This window comes from Salmo trutta, chromosome 15 (assembly GCF_901001165.1).
Source record: "Salmo trutta chromosome 15, fSalTru1.1, whole genome shotgun sequence".
NCBI classification, from domain to species: domain Eukaryota; kingdom Metazoa; phylum Chordata; class Actinopteri; order Salmoniformes; family Salmonidae; genus Salmo; species Salmo trutta.
The window spans coordinates 50,541,729-50,563,310 of NC_042971.1; the positions used below are offsets into that span (position 1 = coordinate 50,541,729).

At 42.9% G+C, this 21,582-nt stretch overlaps 1 protein-coding gene across 2 annotated transcripts; it reads left to right on the top strand.

Annotated features, from left to right (window-relative positions):
* Positions 1 to 727: 727 nt before the first annotated feature.
* On the top strand, positions 728 to 20,994 carry LOC115149260 (sulfate anion transporter 1). Of its 2 annotated transcripts, none has more exons than XM_029691949.1 (3): positions 728 to 817; positions 17,178 to 17,819; positions 18,310 to 20,994. In XM_029691949.1, exons 2-3 carry the CDS (start codon positions 17,235 to 17,237, stop codon positions 19,870 to 19,872), a joined length of 2,148 nt encoding a protein of 715 aa, XP_029547809.1. In that variant the 5' UTR covers positions 728 to 817; positions 17,178 to 17,234; the 3' UTR covers positions 19,873 to 20,994. The 2 variants fall into 2 exon arrangements, with proteins under 2 accessions (XP_029547809.1, XP_029547808.1); XM_029691948.1 differs by lacking the exon at positions 728 to 817 and adding an exon at positions 15,322 to 15,562.
* Positions 20,995 to 21,582: the final 588 nt, after the last annotated feature.

Here is a 21,582-nt window from a genome sequence, read left to right on the forward strand (position 1 = left end):
TTGTTACAAAAAACTGTTTAGTCTCTTCAAAGGAAGTTAATGTGTAAAGGACTTTTAATTAATCTCACACCTAGGGTTGCAAAAATTCTGGGTACGTTCAAAAACTTTTGCCAAAATACCAGCTGGAGGATTGCCGGAATCAGGAGGGAATAAGCAGGAAATCCGTTAACCTCCAACCAGGATTTCTGGAAAACCAGGGAATTTATTAAAAGTTCCCAGAATTTTGCAACCTTTACTTACACAAGATGTTCCATATATGTAAGACTGAACTGGCATAAAAAAGTCCTCTCTGTCCAGCCAGTACTGCAAAAAGGACCCAACAATAGAATAGAATAGAACACCTACATATTGTTGCTGAGGTAGGCTACCCGCGGAGATAATAGAGTACTTGGCAGTGACACATTTTACAAAGTAACAGTGCTAGTGATGTGACAATGTCCTAGAGAAAGCGTTATATATTTGGCAACCTATATAACACGTACAACACAGTTCATGAGCATTCTGTGTCTTCGAGAGAGACTGTTCATTCCCTCCACCCCCTCACACAGACTCTCAGTCCCATCAGTGAATGGATGCCTCAGTCTCCATGGTAACAACCCAGCCCACACACCCCATCCCCTGTCCCCTCCTCTCTCGCTCTGTGATTGGAGGATTAGATGAGTGGTGCCTGGATGAGAATGAGGCTGCTATTCCCATTATGCTTTGCTCCATCCGGTTGTACGGAATCAGGCCTGTGTGTGTGCGCACAGTGAAGATCTCAGAAGAGGAGGCATGGCTACTGTGTCCTCTCACAAGCCTCCACGTTCCTTATGTCAGGGTGAGTCTCCTCTCCTTGTTCACAATGTTGGCTCTGTCTCTGTGCAGCCACAAATGGACCCCTGCAGAGGGGCTTTTGTAGCTAAAACAGATACATGTCTAGACTGAGAATTGAATAGTACATCAGAGAACACCCCGACTGGTGTATTTACAGAGACAGCTTTAATCTTCTCAGAACTGTTATGTATAGTGCGCCTTCTACAGTATATACTTACACATTTACAAAACAAGGTATTGCCTTATTTATTTATGTGTTTTATAATAACGTCCTCATTTCAATATTAACTTGAGAGGTAAATGTTTCAACAGCATGGTGTATTCCTCTCTGCATGTTTTTCACATATACAGGTTTTTCAAGAGGTATATTCTGTCTGGAATGCATTGTATATAAACTGATGATGAACTGTATTGTGTTGCACATTGTCACACTTAAACAACAATGAGCGACCCCTCCCTTTACAGATTACAGTAATTTAGTACCATTACTCTACTGAAGCCTGTTACTCTGTTGGAGAGGGGTCTGTTGAATGCCACTTCTTCAGCCCACCAACATTAGTGCCATTCACTATGAAACACAGCCACACAAAGCAAAAACCTACATGAAATGAATAAATGAATAGTGAATAAGCCCTCTTTAGTTGGCGTTTAAAATATTCTGTTATAAAATGCTCTTTAGCGTTCAGTAGGCTCCCACAAAATGAGGTGGGCAGTGTAAAGTCACGTCGAAAAACTAAAGAAAACCTAGTAAATAATCTATTTACGTTTGTTTAAACATGTCAAACGTTGTTTAGCACTAATCTTTTGTTCCATTTTTAACGTGAAACATCAGTAAACATCAGTAATATTTTCACACAACCTATCAAGTGTCTAGAATAAACGATAATGACAAAGGCACTCTTCTCAGATTCATGCGCAGGCGCAAAAAATGAAGTGATGACGTGTCAACTTGTAAGCTTTCTAATTCGGTGTGTATTTATCACAGATGCTTCAAACAACTTTCTAAAGATCGTTGACATCTAGTGGAAGCAGTAGGAGTTGCGAACTGAATCCTTTCTCACTGTGGTATCTTTAAAACAATGACACTAAATAGTACAGTCACAAAATTCTCTTTTTTTTTTATCTATTTTTCACAGGTTTTTGCCTGCAATATGAGTTTTGTTATACTTACAGACACCATTCAAACTGTTTTAGAAAATTCAGAGTGTTTTCTATCCGAATGTGTTAATAATATGCATATCCTAGCTTCTGAGTTGGTGTAGGAGGCAGTTAAAACTGGGCACATATTTCTTTCAAAATTCTCAATACTGCCCCCGTGGCCCGTAGAGGATAACAAGGGTTCGGCAACAGGCGGCCTGTGAGCCAAAACCATCGCTAAGTATTTTTTGGTGCCCCCCCAAGTTTTTTTTTTTATAAAAAATGGGAAGGGGGAAGGGATTTCAGTAAAAAACAAAAAAAATCTGCTCTTTTTTTTCTTTATTTAGGAAATCTGTCCCAAAGTATTCCCACTAATAAAAAAAATAGACATATGATCATGTCTCAATTTAATCAAGGTATGAAATGATTGTTATTTTCAAATACAACTCTTGTTGGGCTTAGTTGTGGTCAATATGCAGTGTTCAAATTATTATAATATACACTGCTCAAAAAAATAAAGGGAACACTAAAATAACACATCCTAGATCTGAATGAATGAAATAATCTTATTAAATACATTTTTCTTTACATAGTTGAATGTGCTAACAACAAAATCACACAAAAATAATCAATGGAAATCCAATTTATCAACCCATGGAGGTCTGGATTTGGAGTCACACTCAAAGTTTAAGTGGAAAACCACACTACAGGCTGATCCAACTTTGATGTAATGTCCTTAAAACAAGTCAAAATGAGGCTCAGTAGTGTGTGTGGCCTCCACGTGCCTGTATGACCTCCCTACAACGCCTGGGCATGCTCCTGATGAGGTGGCGGATGGTCTCCTGAGGGATCTCCTCCCAGACCTGGACTAAAGCATCCGCCAACTCCTGGACAGTCTGTGGTGCAACGTGGCGTTGGTGGATGGAGCGAGACATGATATCCCAGATGTGCTCAATTGGATTCAGGTCTGGGGAACGGGCGGGCCAGTCCATAGCATCAATGCCTTCCTCTTGCAGGAACTGCTGACACACTCCAGCCACATGAGGTCTAGCATTGTCTTGCATTAGGAGGAACCCAGGGCCAACCGCACCAGCATATGGTCTCACAAGGGGTCTGAGGAGCTCATCTCGGTACCTAATGGCAGTCAGGCTACCTCTGGCGAGCACATGGAGGGCTGTGCGGCCCCCCAAAGAAATGCCACCCCACACCATGACTGACCCACCGCCAAACCGGTCATGCTGGAGGATGTTGCAGGCAGCAGAACGTTCTCCACGGCGTCTCCAGACTCTGTCACGTCTGTCACATGTGCTCAGTGTGAACCTGCTTTCATCTGTGAAGAGCACAGGGCGCCAGTGGCGAATTTGCCAATCTTGGTGTTCTCTGGCAAATGCCAAACGTCCTGCACGGTGTTGGGCTGTAAGCACAACCCCCACCTGTGGACGTCGGGCCCTCATACCACCCTCATGGAGTCTGTTTCTGACCGTTTGAGCAAACACATGCACATTTGTGGCCTGCTGGAGGTCATTTTGCAGGGCTCTGGGAGTGCTCCTCCTGCTCCTCCTTGCACAAAGGCGGAGGTAGCGGTCCTGCTGCTGGGTTGTTGCCCTCCTACGGCCTCCTCCACGTCTCCTGATGTACTGGCCTGTCTCCTGGTGGCACCTCCATGCTCTGGACACTACGCTGACAGACACAGCAAACCTTCTTGCCACAGCTCGCATTGATGTGCCATCCTGGATGAGCTGCACTACCTGAGCCACTTGTGTGGGTTGTAGACTCCGTCTCATGCTACCACTAGAGTGAAAGCACCGCCAGCATTCAAAAGTGACCAAAACATCAGCCAGGAAGCATAGAAACTGAGAAGTGGTCTGTGGTCCCCACCTGCAGAACCACTCCTTTATTGGGGGTGTCTTGCTAATTGCCTATAATTTCCACCTGTTGTCTATTCCATTTGCACAACAGCATGTGACATTTGTCAATCAGTGTTGCTTCCTAAGTGGACAGTTTGATTTCACAGAAGTGTGATTGACTTGGAGTTACATTGTGTTGTTTAAGTGTTCCCTTTATTTTTTTGAGCAGTATATATATGTTTCGGCCCCCCGACCATCCAACCCGCGGCCGGATCTAGTTACCTACACCTGCTCTATAATATCATTCTATACACAAGGATCACCCCATACATATAGTTTATTTTATGTTTACACAATTTCATATTAATGACTCAGACCTTCAGTAATTTCATTAATTTTGTATTCTTTATTTATTCAGGGAAAACCAATTGAGACCAGGGTCTCATTCTCAAGGGTGCACTGATCACAGTAATACAAAAATAAAATAAAATGTGAGACAAAACAGAAATCAATACAATGTAAAATAAAATAAAGTACAGCACAACACAAAATGCAAGAACAACAGTTATATTCCTCAGCTACTAGGTGTAAAGAACACAATGGGAGACAGAGAGCTGGTTTCAAGCACAGGGCACAGCAGGTGTTTATTTGTAAAAGACCACAGGAGGAGGCAGGTAGCTGGGTCCAGGGGCAGGCAGAAGGTCATACACAGAGGGTCCAAATAGGCAACAGTACAGGCAGGGAAAAGGCTAGTAACGTCATCCGGGAGATCAGGCAATAGGCTGATAACAGGAAATCCGATAGGCTAAAGTATAGACATTTACATTTACATTTTTACATTTTAGGCAGGGAATAGGGAATAGTTAAAAGGCGTCATTAGTGAGGCAGGCCAAAACTATCATACATGGGAGGATTAACTCACGGGAACCACAGCACTCCAACTAGTGTGTCACAAAACAAACAATACCTCACAATGATGGGGTGCAAAGAACTGAAATAAATAGTGTGTGATAATGTGATGGATCTGTGATGGAGTCATGCCATATCATAATTGGATTTCAATCTAGTTTATTTATTAATATTCGGTCCACATATGACGTCACTTCAGGTCACGAAACAGGAACTATTAGCTAAGGTCACAGATCGATTTCTGTGCCATAACATTGAGGACACTGGGATTTCACAGCAAATTTGGAGTGATGCGATCAATGGCTTGTCTCTAGTCTAGACAGACGAGTTGCCTCCCACAATGTACCATGTTCCTGCATGTTGCCTAGGTCTGGGATTCCGAGACTAATCAATGGCTTCATTTGCTAAATCTTAAAGGCCAAATGCAGCCCTTTTTATATCAATATCAAATCATTTCTTGGTAACAATGAAGTACCTTATTGTAATAGTTTTCCATAACAATTGACAAAATATCTTGTGCCAGTAGCAAAAACATGGCGATTTTACTTGGAGATAAGGAGTTTACCTCATATCTCAACACACACAGATAGACATGTTTTTGGAAGTAAATGTACTGTAGATAATGAAGTATGCCCAGCTATTGTCTGGGAAACTCTTAAAGCATATATGAGAGTTCGTATCATGTCTTACTCTTCACATAAGAAAAAGAAGACCAATATAGATTTAGAAATACTAGAACAGAAAATCCACGACCTAGAAGAAAGCACAGTTTAGATAGAAATGTTGACACCCTTCAACAGTTGAAGACTTTGAAGCTTGAATATAACACAATAAACACCCGATCTGCAGAGATTGCTGCCATGGAATCCAAGCAACAATATGTTGAGCAAGGTATAAATTGTCCGGTTGACCATTTGATTAATTGTTCAGCAGTCTTATGGCTTGGGGGTAGAAGCTGTTAAGGAGCCTATTGGACCTAGACTTGGCGCTCCGGTACCGCTTGCTGTGCCATAGCATAGAGAGTCTATGACTTGGGTGATTGGAGTCTTTGACAATTTTATGGGCCTTTCTCTGACACTGACTAGTATATAGGTCCTGGATGGCAGGAAGTTTGGCCCCAGTGATGTACTGGACCATACGCACAACCCTCTGTAGCACCTTACGGTCAGATGTTGAGCAGTTGCCATACCAGGCGGTGATGCAACCGGTCAGGATGCTCTCGATGGTACAGATGTAGAACTTTTTGAGGATCTGGGGACCCATGCCAAATCTTTTCAGTCTCCTGAGGGGGAAAAGTTGTTGTCGTGCCCTCTTCACGACTGTCTTGGTGTTTGGACCATGATAGTTTGTTGGTGATGTGGACACCAAGGAACTTGAAACTCTCAACCCACTCCACTACAGCCCCGTCAATGTGAATGGGGGCGTGTTCGGTCATCCTTTTCCTATAGTCCATGATCCGCTCCTTTGTCTTGCTCACATTGAGGGAGAGGTTGCTATCCTGGCACCACACTGCCAGGTCTCTGACCTACTCCCTATAGACTGTCTCATTGTTGTCGGTGATCAGGCTTACCACTGTTGTGTCGTCAGCAAACATAATGAGGGTGTTGGAGTCGTGCTTGGCCACGCAGTCATGGGTGAAAAGGGAGTACAGGAGGGCACTAAGCACGCACCCCTGAGGGGCCCCCATGTTGAGGATCAGCGTGGCAGATGTGTTGTTTCCTACCCTTATCACCTGGGGGTAGCCCGTCAGGAAGTCCAAGATCCAGTTGCAGAGGGAGGTGTTTAGTCCCTGGGTCCTTAGCTTAGTGATGAGCTTTGTGTGCACTATGGTGTTGAAAGCTGAGCTGTAGTCAATGAACAGCATTCTCACATAGATGTTCCATTTGTCCAGGTAGGAAAGGGCAGTGTGGAGTGCGATTGAGATTGTGTCATCTGTGGATCTGTTGGGGTGGTATGCGAATTGGAGCGGGTCTAGGGTTTCCGGGAGGATGGTGTTGATGTGAGCCATGACTAGCCTTTCAAAGCAGTGCTACGGGGCGGTAGTCATTTAGGCAGGTTACCTTCGCTTTCTTGGGCACAGGGAGTATGGTGGTCTGCTTGAAACATGTAGGTATTTCAGACTCAGTCTGGGAGAGGTTGTCAATGAAGACACTTGCCAGTTGGTCCGCGCATGCTCTGAGTACATGTCCTGGTAATCCATCTGGCCCCGCGGCCTTGTGAATGTTGACCTGTTTAAAGGTCTTGCTCACATTGGCTATGGAGAGCGTGATCACATAGTCGTCCGGAACAGCTGGTGCTCTCATGCATGCTTCGGTGTTGCTTGCTTTGAAGCGAGCATAAAAGCCATTTAGCTCATTTGGTAGGCTCGTGTCACTGAGCAGCTCGCGGCTGGGTTTCCCTTGGTAGTACGTAATAGTTTGCAAGCCCGGACAACATCCGACAAGCATCAGAGCCGGTGTAGTAGGGTTCAATCTTAGCCCTGTATTGACGCTTTGCCTGTTTGATGGTTCATCTGAGGGCATAGCAGGATTTCTTATAAGCATCCGGATTAGTGTCCCGCTCGTTGAAAGCGGCAGCTCTAGCCTTCAGTTCAGTGCGGATGTTGCCTGTGATCCATGGTTTCTGGTTGGGATATGTACGTATGGTCACTGTGGGGACAACGTCGTCGATGCACTTATTCCAGTCTGTGCTAGCAAAACAGTACTGTAGCGTAGCATCCGCATCATCTGACCACTTCCGTATTGAGCAAGTCACTGGTACTTCTGCTTTAGTTTTTGTAAGCAGGAATCAGGAGGATAGAATTATGGTCAGATTTGCCAAATGGAGGGCGAGAGAAAGCTTTGTATGCGAGCGACTCTGTGTGGAGTAAAGATGGTAAAGAGTTTTTTTCCTCTGGTTGCTGGTAGAAATGAGATAAAACTGATTTTAGTTTGCCTGCATTAAAGTCCCAAGCCACTAGGAGCACCGCTTCTGGATGAGTATTTTCTTGTTTGCTTATGAATTTATGCCACTCGTTGAGTGCGGTCTTAGTGCCAGCATCAGTTTGTGGTGGTAAATAGACGGCTATGAAAAATATGGATGAAAATTCTCTGGGTAGATAGTGTGGTCTACAGCTTATCATGAGGTACTCTACCTCAGGCAAACAATACCTGGTATTGATGGATTCAAGTGGAATTTTTTTTAAACATTTCATCCCATATTACTATAGCCTATGTTACTGTACTTATGCTCACTGTAGCCCTAGAGAAAAATATACTTCCCCAGTAACTATGTTTGGAGGATCAAGGATCCATTGTCATGCAGATGCTTCTGCCGAGTATTACTTTTGAATCTGGGTTACAAAATCATTGCTAAGGTATTGGCTTTTCGCATAGAAACAGTAATACCAAAGTTGATTCACTCAGATCAAACGGTTTATTCGGAACAGGATGTCTTCAGACAATCTCTGTCGATCTCTCCCTATTTCTGTTAGGTAGGGTCAACATAATGAGAACTTGTTCTCAACTTGCCTACCTGGTTAAATAAAGGTGAAATAAAAATAAAATAAATAAATAATCAAAGTTAATATATTATCAAGGTTGATTTATTTTTTCCAGTTCTTGCCAGTTTCAATTCCATCCAACTTTTAAATAAAATTAATGGACTGCTCTCCAAGACCTCTAGAGTCAAATTGACGGTTTTACCTTATAAAGATGGAGGTCTTGGACTACCTCATATGAAGATGTATTACTGGGCTGCACAACTGCGTTCACTTAAACAATGGACAGCAGACTATCCTTGTGCATGGAGAAGTACCGAAGCCACAAATGTAATACTGTATGATCTAAAGCATATTTACTATTATGGGTCCAAGGCACTGAAGAAAAAAAACAGACAATCCAATGACTCTCAATTCCATTTATATTTGGGAAAATGTACATACATTCATGAGGTAGAAAGAAATAATATCACCAAGCACCCCTATTTGGAATAACCCCACCTTCCCTCCAGCATTGAATGATAACACCCTTAAGTCCTGGATCCAAAGTGGCATCATTAATTTTGAACATGTGTACTATGATGGATCTCTATTGTCATTCATTCAATTACAAGAAAGATTTGGATTGTCCAAGGCCGATTTCTTTAAGTTCTTACAACCCAGAAATCTTATTTGTATTTATATTTGTACTTATTAGGGATTCCCATTAGCTGCTGCCAATGCTATTCTTCCTGTTGTCAAAACATATTAATTAAAACACTTACATTACATATATAACAAAAGATGAAACAGTACATCATATAAACATCATTACACTACTACATACACTACCGGTCAAAAGTTTGGACACACCTACTCATTCAAGGGTTTTTCTTTATTTTTACTATTTTCTACCTTGTAGAATAATAGCGAAGACATCAAAACTATGAAATAAAACATATGGAAACATGTAGTAACCAAAAAAGTGTTAAACAAATCAAAAAATATATATATTTGAGATTCTTCAAATAACCACACTTTGCCTTGATGACACAATCTTGGCATTCTCTCAAGCATCTTCATGAGGTAGTCACCTGGAATGCATTTCAATTAACAGGTGTGCCTTGTTAAAAGTTCATTTGTGGAATTTCTTTCCTTCTTAATGCGTTTGAGCCAATCAGTTATGTTGTGACAAGGTAGGGTGGTATACAGAAGACAGCCTTATTAGGTAAAAGACCAAGTCCACATTATGGCAAGAACAGCTCAATTAAGCAAAGAGAAACAACAGTCCATCATTACTTTAAGACATAAAGGTCAGTCAATACGGAACATTTCAAGAACTTTTAAAGTTTCTTCAAGTGCAGTCTCAAAAACCATGAAGCGCTATGATGAAACTGGCTCTCATGAGGACCGCCACAGGAATGGATGACCCAGAGTTACCTCTGCTGCAGAGGATAAGTTCATTAGAGTTACCAGCCTCAGAATTCGCAGCCCAAATAAATGCTTCACAGAGTTCAAGTAACAGACACATCTCAACATCAACTGTTCAGAGGAAACCGTGTGAATCAGGCCATCATGGTCGAATTGCTGCAAAGAAGCCACAACTAAAGGACACCAATAAGAAGAAGAGACTTGTTTTGGCCAAGCAACACAAGCAATGGACATTAGACCGGTGGAAATTTGTCACTTTGTCTGGAGTCTAAATTGGAGATTTTTTGTTCCAACCGCCGTGTTTTTGTGAGACGCTGTGTGGGTGAACGGATGATCTCCCGTGTGTATTTCCCACCGTAAAGCATGGAGGAGGAGGTGTTATGGTGTGGGGGGTGCTTTTCTGGTGACACTGTCTGTGATTTATTTAGAATTCAAGGCACACTTTACCAGCATGGCTACCACAGCATTCTGCAGCGATACGCCATCCCATCTGGTTTGGATTGAGAGGGACTATCATTTGTTTCTCAACAGGACAATGACCCAACACACCTCCAGGCGGTGTAAGGGCTATTTTAATAAGAAGGAGAGTGATGGAGTGCTGCATCAGATGACCTGGCCTCCGCAGTCCCCCGACCTCAACCAAACTGAGATGGTTTGGGATGAGGCTTAGGAAGGCCACCAAAAATTCTGACATTTCCATCCCAAATTACAACATTTTCCGTCAAGACAGAACTGCTAAGCCCAAACAGTTCGAGCTTCTACTTTTAAAGATCCATCTCTCCAGAAATAAGTCCCTTACTGTTGTCGCTTGTTATAGACCCCCCTCAGCTCCCAGCTGTACCCTGGACACCATATGTGAATTGATTGCCCCCATCTATCGTCAGAGTTTGTACTGCTAGGTGACCTAAATTGGGATATGCTTAACACCCCGGCCGTCCTACTATCTAAGCTAGATGCCCTCAATCTCACACAAATTATCAAGGAACCTACCAGGTACAACCCCAAATCCGTAAATATGGGCACCCTCATAGATATCATCCTGACTAACTTGCCCTCTAAATACACCTCTGCTGTTTTCAACCAGGATCTCAGCGATCACTGCCTCATTGCCTGCGTCCGTTATGGGTCCGCGGTCAAATGACCACCCCTCATCACTGTCAAACACTCCCTAAAACACTTCTGCGAGCAGGCCCTTCTAATCGACCTCGCCCGGGTATCGTGGAAGGATACTGACCTTATCCCGTCAGTAGAGGATGCCTGGTTGTTCTTTAAAAGTGCTTTCCTCACCATCTTAAATAAGCATGCGCCTTTCAAAAACAATTGAACTAAGAACGGATATAGCCCTTGGTTCACTCCAGACTTGACTGCCCCTGACAGCACAAAAACACCCTGACACCGTAAAGTCCATGGAGAATAAGACTACCTCCTCCCAGCTGCCCACTGCACTGAGACTAGGAAATACTGTCACCACTGATAAATCCACGATAATCGATCATTTCAATAAGCATTTCTCCACGGCTGGCCATGCTTTCCACCTGGCAACCCCAACCCTGACCAACAGCTCTGCACCCCCCGCAGCAACTGGCCCAACTGGCCCTTCTCCTTCACCCAAATCCAGACAGCTGATGTCCTGAAAGAGCTGAAAAATCTGGATCCCTACAAATCAGCTGGTTTAGACAATCTGGACCCTCTCTTCCTAAAATTATCCGCCGCCATTGTTGCAACCCCTATTACAAGTCTGTTCAACCTCTCTTTTGTATCGTCTGAGATTCCTAAAGATTGGAAAGTGGCCGCGGTCATCCCCCTCTTCAAAGGGGGAGAAACTCTAGACCCAAACTGTTACAGACCTATATCCATCCTGTCCTGCCTTTCTAAAGTCTTCGAAAGCCAAGTTAACAAAGATCACCGACCATTTCGAATCCCACCATACCTTCTCCGCTATGCAATCTGGTTTCCGAGCTGGTCACAGGTGCACCTCAGCCACGCTCAGGGTCCTAAACGATATCATATCCACCATCGATAAAAGACAGTACTGTGCAGCCGCCTTCTTCGACCTGGCCAAGGCTTTCGACTCTGTCAATCACCGTATTCTTATCGGCAGACTCAACAGCCTTGGTTTCTCTAATGACGGCCTCGCCTGGTTAACTAACTACTTCCCAGATAGAGTTCAGAGTGTCAAATCAGAGGGCCTGTTGACCGGACCCCTGGCAGTCTCTATGGGGGTGCCACAGGGTTCAATTCTCGGGCTGACTATTTTCTCTGTATATATCAATGATCTCGCTCTTGCTGCCAGGTGATTGTTTGATCCACCTCTATGCAGATGACACCATTCTGTATACTTCTGGCCCTTCTTTGGACACTGTGTTAACAAACTTCCAAACGAGCTTCAACACCATACAACACTCCTTCCGTGGCCTCCAACTGCTCTTAAGCGCTAGTAAAATGAAATGCATGCTCTTCAACCGATCGCTGTCCTCACCCGCCCGCCCGACTAGCATCACTACTCTGGACGGTTCTGACTTAGAATATGTGGACAACTAGAAATACCTAGGTGTCTGGCTAGACTGTAAACTCTCCTTCCAGACTCACATTAAGCATCTCCAATCCAAAGTTAAATCTAGAATTGGCTTCCTTTTTCGCAACTAAGCCTCCTTCACTCATGCTGCCAAACATACCCTCGTAAAACTGACCATACTACCGATCTTTGACTTCGGCAATGTCATTTACAAAATAGCCTCCAACACTCTACTCAGCAAATTGGATGCAGTCTATCAGTGCCATCCGTTTTCTTACCAAAGCCCCATATACTACCCACCACTGCAACCTGTATGCTCTCGTTGGCTGGTCCTCGCTACATATTCGTCGCCGAACCCACTGGCTCCAGGTCATCTACAAGTCTTTGCTAGGTAAAGCTCCACCTTATCTCAGCTCACTGGTCACAATAGCAGCACCCACCCATAGCACGCGCTCCAGTAGGTATATTTCCCTTGTCATCCCCAAAGCCAACACCTTCTTTGGCCAACTTTCCTTTCCAGCTCTCTGCTGCCAATGACTGGAACGAATTGCAAAAATCACTGAAGTTGGAGAGTTATATCTCCCTCACTAACTTTAAACGTCAGCTGTCAGAGCAGCTTACTGATCGCTGCAGCTGTACACAGCCCATATGTAAATAGCCCATCCAACCAACTACCTACCTCATCCCCATATTTATTTTTGTTTTTCTGCTCTTTTGCACACCAGTATTTCTACTTGCACATCCTCATCTGCACATATATCACTCCAGTGTAAATTGCTAAATTGTAATTACTTCGCCACTATTGGCCTATTTATTGCCTTACCTCCTTACTTCATTTGCACACACGGTATACAGGTTTTTCTATTGTGTTATTGACTGTACGTTTGTTTATCCCATATATAACTCTGTGTTGTTTTTGTCGCACTGCTTTGCTTTATCTTGGCCAGGTCACAGTTGTAAATGAGAACTTGTTCTCAACTGGCCTACCTGGTTAAATAAAGTCAGACCGCAGAGTGAAGGAAAAGCAGCCAACAAGTGCTCAGCATATCTGGGAACTCCTTCAAGAGTGTTGGAAAAGCATTCCAGGTGAAGCTGGTTGAGAGAATGTCAAGAGTGTGCAAAGTTGTCATCAAGGCAAAGGGTGGCTATTTGAAGAATCTCAAATCTCAAATATATTTTGATTTGTTTAACACTTTTTTGGTTACTATATGATTCCATATGTGTTATTTCATAGTTTTGATGTCTTCACAATTATTCCACAATGTAGAAAATAGTAAAGAAAAAAAAACTTGAATGAGTAGGTGTTCTAAAATGTTTGACCGGTAGTGTATCTACAATACAAAATGTTTGATACCACCACACAACAATATCACAATGTGCGCATATGCATGTGTCTGTACCTTTGTGTGTGTTACTTCACAGTCCCCATTGTTCCATAAGGTGTATTTTTACCAGTTTTTAAATCTGATTCTACTGCTTGCATCAGTTACCTTATGTGGAATAGAGTTCCATGTAGTCATGGCTCTATGTAGTACTGTGCGCCTCCCATAGTCCGTTCTGGACTTGGGGGCTGTGAAGAGACCTCTGGTGGCATGTCTTGCGGGGTATGCATGGGTGTCCAAGCTGTGTGCAAGTATTTTAAACAGACAGCTCGGTACATTCAGCTTGTCAACACCTCTTAAAAAAACAAGTATTCAATTGCTTCAACGGAATTTGGATGAACCTAAGGCATCTTACATAGAAAAAATACTGAAAGAAGCTGCTACGCCAAAGAAGTTGATTGCCAAGTTATATCAAGGGTTGTTTGAAACTCTACCTGGTGGTTCAGTGCCTAAAAGGAAACAGCAGATCTAAAGGAAGAAATTGGGGGGAACCATTGGTCACAGATATCGAATTGCTGGAGAGAAAAAAATTGAGCCATCAATTGGAAAGCCTCATATCCACCCTCAATAACAAACTAGAGGACTGAACTATCTAGCTACATCCTATTAGACATTACAAAATCAAACATAAACCAGACAAATTTCAGTGTTTTCTATAGTGGCCGTTTCATTCAGTTTTTTTGTGTTGTGTTATACCATATGTGTTGTATGTAATAATACAAAAATTTTTAATTAAAAACAACATCGACAAAAATAGCTTTTTGCTAAAAAAATATTCCACAATAAAGGATTTTGCTAGGACTGTCTGGGAGTAGTCTGAGTTGGGAGGGGAAAACTGAAAACTAGCTGTTATTGGCAGAGAGGTTTGGAACTCTCTTTGTTTTTGGTCTATTAACCAATTTACCTCCTGGTGATGTCACCAGGCAAGCCGAAACTCGCGCCCATGCAACCTGCTGATTAGAAGGTCCTGTGTAGATTTTATTTTCAACCAGCAACTATCAGGAAATAACACTGATCAAATTTGTTCACACTTTTACAGCGTTAGTTTCATCAGCTGTTGTACAATATGATACAAAACAAAGGAACAACTGAATTTTGACTGCACTGGGCCTTTAAGTCTTTGACATAGCTAGAAACCAGAAACACAACACATATTTGAGTAGTCCATCAATGATGACTAATATGCAAAGCAGAAGTAAAAAATAATGTATGTGAACACAAACCTTACTAAGCGCACCTTTCTGATTCAGTGGGGTTGGGTTAAATGCGGAAGATACATTTCAGTTGAAGGCATTCAGTTGTACAACTGACTAGGTATCCCCCTTTCCCTTTCCCTAGGCTTCTGGAAACAGGACATTCTGTCTAATTCAAAAAGTCTGTTTTTGAAAAGCATGTGCATTTGTTTTTTCATTTCCATATTTGTCACATATATTATGTAAATGAATGCAATACATTGATCAACTGAGAGCAGGGATCAGTAATCTGGTGTCCAGTCAATAGTGAATGAAGCCCCTATCTGTTGTAAGGCAACCATACCAGGCGACGGTATCAACTGGAACTATGTGAACAGTTTGGTTTTTGCAATTTGTAACCCTTCTTCAATTTCAGTTGGACAACCAGATCCCAGGTTAGGTCTGAATAGTAACACTGTGGAAGATAAGCCACACCAGCCAGTAAATGATTGACTTATGTTACCCTATTGCCCTGATCTTGACTTGAGGAGCCAGTGCCCCCCCCCCCTCCCCCCCATGATAATGATCAGTGTCAGGCCAAGGGTTGCCCTTATCTTTATTCTCATCCAACATAAATTTGCCACAGAAACCGGTTTTGTCAGTCTCCTCGGGGGAAGCGAGCGAGGTGCATGTATGACACTGCCAGAGAGACAGGGGAGACAGGGGAGACAAAAGTAGAGAGAGAAAGAGCGAGCGTGTGACACATGTTGGCTGTAAGTGTGAGGGACAGTACAGATAGCAGTGATTATTTTCAGGTATACCTGAAGATACATGTACCTGACTATAAAACAAAGACACCCAGTTTGCATTCCTCTTTGGGTTGGCAGAACACAGTGTGGGTGAGTTATTGTTTTACCTCAGCCTGAACGTTGCTAGAATAACAAGTAGCCTAACTTTGTAACCTACAGTATGCATGCCATATCATGCATTTAGATGTTTTAATACAGGTATAGAATATCATTTAGAGGAGAGAGTGTTAAAAATAGTGTTCAAATAGTGTTCAAATCTAGAGTGTCTACCGATTAGATTTTTGACCTAAAATTTCTCTTACTATTTGAGTCCCCTTAGTGCAGTTTTTGCTGTACATGGGGGGTGGGTGTTGACTTCGGCACACAAAGCAAAAGCAGGAATCAAAGCCCATTAGACAGTTGTAATGAGGTTAGGATGGGACACAATGATGACTTGATCTTCTGTGTACTGCTACTGTAAGGAATTATCATCGTAGTTATCATATACTGCATCGTTTAGTGCTTCTGAAGACATGATGAGACATGATCGGCTCTATGGTGAATGTCTGTATTACCCATTCATCTCAATCTAGGAATGTTCAGATTGTCCACAGCGGGAAATGGAGTCATTTTTGGGTTTTTTCACTGATATCATTAGAGGCATGCTTTGATACTTTCCGGTTAGGTCCCATTTAAGATATATTGGAGTTTATGTGATAATAATAATTATTATAATAACATATTTTATTTTGAACCCTTTTCAAGACACCCAGTCACTTTACATACACAAGCTAATCAGCAGGATAAAAAGTAATACAATCACACATTAAAATAAGCAAATACAAAAGTACATACAGTGCCGTGAAAAGGTATTTGTCCCCTTTCAGATTTTCTCTATTTTTGCATATTTTTTACACTGAACGTTATCACATCTTTAAAAAAATAACTAATATTAGGTAAAGGGAACCTGAATGAACAACAAACACAACATTTTGATACGTATTTATTTTATTTAATTTGGGGATGCTTTGCTGCTTCAGGACCTGGACGACTAGCCACCATTAAAGGAACGATGAATCCTGCTCTGTATCAGAAAATTCTAAAGGCCATCTGTCGGTGAGCTGAAACTAAAGCGCAGCTGTGTCATGCTGCAAGACAGTGATCCAAAACACACAAGCTAGACTACATCAGAATGGCTGAAAAGCAACACATTTAAAGTTTTGGAATGGCCTAGTCAAAGTCCAGAAAATCAGAAAGGGGAAAAATACTTATTTATGGCACTGTATATGGACTGTCAATACATTGTCTGTGTTTGTCTTTGGATTTGAGGGGCAATCTGAGATGGGTTGAGTAGGTTTTTCCATTGCCACTGTGCTGAACATCGCTGTGCAATATTGAACTGGATGTGGGAGCACATCAACAGCAGGCTCTATGGGGATAGTCTAACTTATCTCTCATATATAATGACACGTTTACTGCTTTTCACTGTATTCACGTTATCCATACAGTGAAGCTATTTTCACTAAATCACTTAAGAGTTTCATCGGTCTACACTACCCATCAAAGTTTAACTAGCAAACTATGTGAGTGATGTAACACCCCTTGAATTCAAATGCTAGCTTGGAAGTTGCTGTGTTTAATCATTGTTTCCTTTCAGGGAGGAAACACTATCTAATGATCAAAGAGTGTCGTGATGAGTGAAGGTTCTCTGTCTGATTCATTCCAGGAGCACGGCTAAGCGCCACACCAAGACCACCACCACAGCCTACCACTTCCAGAGGCCATGGAGGAAGCCAAGGTCACAGAAGTTCCCCACCTGGAGCGGAGGGTCAGGAAGCAGAAAGAGCCCATGGCCATCCTAAAGACCAAGCTGAGCCGTAGCTTGTCCTGCTCCATGCCCAGGGTCAAGACTACCCTGACTGGGTTATTCCCTGTGGTGCTCTGGCTGCCCAAGTACAAGCTGAAAGAGTATATCTGGGGTGATCTAATGTCGGGCCTCGTCATAGGCATCATCCTGGTCCCTCAGGCCATCGCCTACTGTCTGCTGGCCGGAGTAGACCCCATCTATGGCCTCTACACTTCCTTCTTCGCCAACATCATCTACTTCTTCATGGGGACCTCCAGGCACGTGTCTGTGGGCATATTCAGTCTGATGAGCCTTATGGTGGGTCAGGTGGTGGACAGAGAGGTGTATATGGCAGGGTTCGATTTGGATGACACCAAAGCAGATGGAATCTTGAATGTGACAGTTGACTCAGACAGCTCAGCAGTCAACCTGACCATGGGGGCCTTCGGCATGGAATGTGGGAAAGAATGTTATGCCATCAGTATCGCAGCAGCCATGACGTTTTTGGTTGGGATTTACCAGGTACATTTTCAATTCAATCACTCTGATTCATCACTCTCAAAACTGCTTTGAAGATTTTGTGAAACAGATGTAACAATTACTCCTGAAATTATTTTACTTGATTAAACACTGATGTCATAAACATCGTAGATCACCTACAGATGTAGGATCTTAATATGAACCATATTTCTACAGCAGAAAATAAATCCTGCAGCAACAGGAAATTAAGTAGATTATAATTAATGGAAATGTATTGTAGGAGTTGATAGATTTTTCATTAGGGCAAATCAAGTCTGACATTTTTAAGTGGAAATTACGAACTTTAGAAGCCTTTTTAAGCCTTGAATATGCTCGAAGTTTGCATTTCCTGCTGTACAGGAAAGTTCTCACCAATAAAAGAGTGATCAAATGAAGATCCTACATCTGTACATCAAAGATGACTGTGCTGAATATATTGAACTTCAGAATAGATTAAATTAACTATCTGATAAAAATGGTTGTCTCCTTCCAGGTGTTGATGGCTGTGTTCAGACTGGGCTTTGTCTCCGTCTATCTCTCTGCTCCCATGCTGGACGGCTTCGCCACTGGCGCCTCATTCACCATCCTCACCGTCCAAGCCAAGTACCTCCTGGGGCTCAAGATCCCTCGCCACCAGGGCTACGGAACAGTGGTGGTCACCTGGATCAACATCTTAAGCAACATCCAGAATACCAACTACTGTGACCTGATCACCAGTGCCATCTGCATCTCCGTCCTGGTGGCGGGGAAGGAGCTCCAAGAGCGCTACAAGGACCGTCTTAAGATCCCCCTTCCCACAGAGCTGGTGGTGGTGGCGATCGCTACACTGGCGTCCCACTTTGGAGACTTTCATAGACGGTACGACTCCAATGTCTCTGGGGCTATCCCCACAGGCTTCATCCCCCCTAAGGTGCCCAGTTTTGGGTTGATGCCCCGGGTGGCCTTCGACGCCATCCCACTGGCTGTGATCAGCTTTGCCTTCACGGTTTCCCTCTCTGAGATGTTTGCCAAGAAGAACGGCTACACCGTTCGCCCCAACCAGGAGATGATGGCCATTGCTTTCTGTAACATCATCCCTTCTTTCTTCCACTGTTTTACCACCAGCGCTGCCCTGGCTAAGACCATGGTGAAAGACTCCACGGGCTGCCAGACTCAGGTCTCCAGCATTGTGAGTGCCTTCGTCGTTCTCCTGGTCCTACTCTTCTTTGCCCCCCTCTTTTACTCCCTCCAGAAGTGCGTCCTGGCCTGTATCATCATCGTCAGCCTAAGGGGCGCTCTCCGTAAGTTCAGAGATGTGCCTAGTAAGTGGCGCGTCAGTAAGATGGACGCTGTTGTCTGGATGGTGACGATGAGTGCCTCAGCTCTGATCAGTGTGGAGATGGGGCTGGTGGTTGGGGTAGTTTTCTCTATGCTCTGTATCATCATCCAGACCCAGAAGCCCAAGGTATCTCTGCTGGGACAGATCCATGACACTGCCCACTACGAGGATATGGAGGAGTATGAAAACCTCAAGTCTCTCCCTAAAGTAAAGATCTTCCGCTTCCAGGCCCCGCTGTACTATGCAAACAAGGACTTTTTCCTGAAGTCTCTGTACAAAGCCGTGGGCTTGGAACCCTTCCTGGAGATGACCAGGAGGAGGAAAGCAGAGAAAAATGCGGAAACACTGGCAGCGAAGGAGGCTGGGAGAGCCGAGAAGACTAATGGAGAGGTAAAGGTAGGGCTGGGGTCCAGAGAACTTGACTTACATACGATCATCCTAGACTGCTCTGCCATGCCCTTCATAGACTCAACAGGGATGCAAACCTTCAAAGGGATCCTTAAAGACTATAAGGAGGTGGGTGTCACGGTGCTGCTAGCGAGCTGTAACACCACAGTCATAGATTCTCTCAGACAAGGCTCTTTCTTTGGGAAGGCTGACAAAGACATGGAAAACTTGTCATTTTATACTGTACATGCTGCAGTTCGATTTGCAAATGACAGGGCAGCTTCTACATCAGAGCTCTCCAACCCTGTTCCTCGAGAGCTACCGTCCTGTAGGTTTTCGATCCAACCCTAATCTAGCACAGTTGTTAGTTGATAAACTGAGTCAAGATAGTTAAAACTGGGGTTGGAGTAAAAACCTACAGGAGGCTAGCTCTCTAGGAACAGGGTTGGAGAACCCCAATCTACATCCATTGGTGACACACAGAAGGTTGGTGGCACCTTCATTGGGGAGGACAGACTCGTGGTAATGGCTGGAGCGGAATCAGTGGAATGCTACCAAATACATCAAACACATGGTTTCCATGTATTTGATGCCATTCCATTTGTTGCGTTCCAGACATTATTATGAGCCGTCCTCCCCTCCGCAGCCTCCACTGGACCAGAGCCATATATATCCAAATAAATGTAAATGTAAATAAATGGCTCTGGTGTAGACTGATACAGAAGAACAAGGGGTTTTTATGTGAGGGAGAATGAGTAGTTGAAGAGTTAAATAGTGTATGTATGCAAGATTATGAAAGATAAAGTGAGCAAACAGCATCACTGGTAATTTTGCTCCTCACTTAGAGGCATCAATACAACATTTTTTACATTTTAATAGATGAATATGCTGATTAAGAATCCTCAAATGGAATAATGCCAAAAGGGAAGTGCTTGGAGGGAGATTTTACTTGACTCTTCAATCAATACATAACCTACAGCTAAAGTTAACATTATAGGAACCTATTGAACTTTTCAACAACAAAATATTCCCTTAATGTTATACTTGAATTATAAGACAAGCAAGCTTTTGTACAGTGATGACCATGTGTCAGTGATACTGTTAATGCGCTGGATGTTTTATAGGGGATTTATGATTGACCATCCAATTAATAATCAAGGGAGTATCAATCTATTTTATGTCACATTTTGAGTTTGACCAGGACAACAGATTCACCGTAACATAGTACATTTCAACTTCACAATTTATTTTCTAAAACACAACCTATGGTTACTAATCCAATATGTTACCTCAAGATTTACAATATTAGTTGACTTTTCAAATTAACTTTTGAAGTTTGGAATCTCATTAAATAATGAAATTCCCATGTAATATTTCTTAAAATCTGTACATTTGAGTTACCAAAAGAAACAATAATTTTGTATATTTATACAGTATCTGGAAATCCATGGTTTAATAAACTATTACAGTACATTGTGTAATTTAAATGACTAATGATTTTGAAACTGTGAAGTTATAATGAATGCCATTTTCAGCACGCAGTGTGCCAATTATTACCTGGCAAAATAACATGGAGCATTGGAAACACTTTGTCTGTGCTCAGCCATATACAGCCTAGGCCTACTACTTTGTTTGATAATTTCATAATTTGTTCCATCGGTATGACATAGATAATTGTATATTTTTTCCATTTTTATTTCGTCTTTATTTAACTAGTCAAGTCAGTTAAGAACAAATTCTTATTTACAATGACGGCCTACCCCGGCCAAACCCTAACCCGGACGACGCTGGGCAAATTGTGGGACTCCCAATTACGGCCAGTTGTGATACAGCCTGGAATCGAACCAGGGTCTGTAGTGATGCCTCTACCACTGAGATGCAATACCTTAGACCGATGCGCCACTTGGGAGCCCCCAAGTGGCATGTATTATGGTGACTATTGCAGGTTCAAACATATGTCCAGAATATTACAGACATTGATTACAATGTGATCTAACTGTTTATTGAAAATGTATTGAATGCACTGTCTAACGTGTTCATCTAATCAGCAATTGCTGGCTA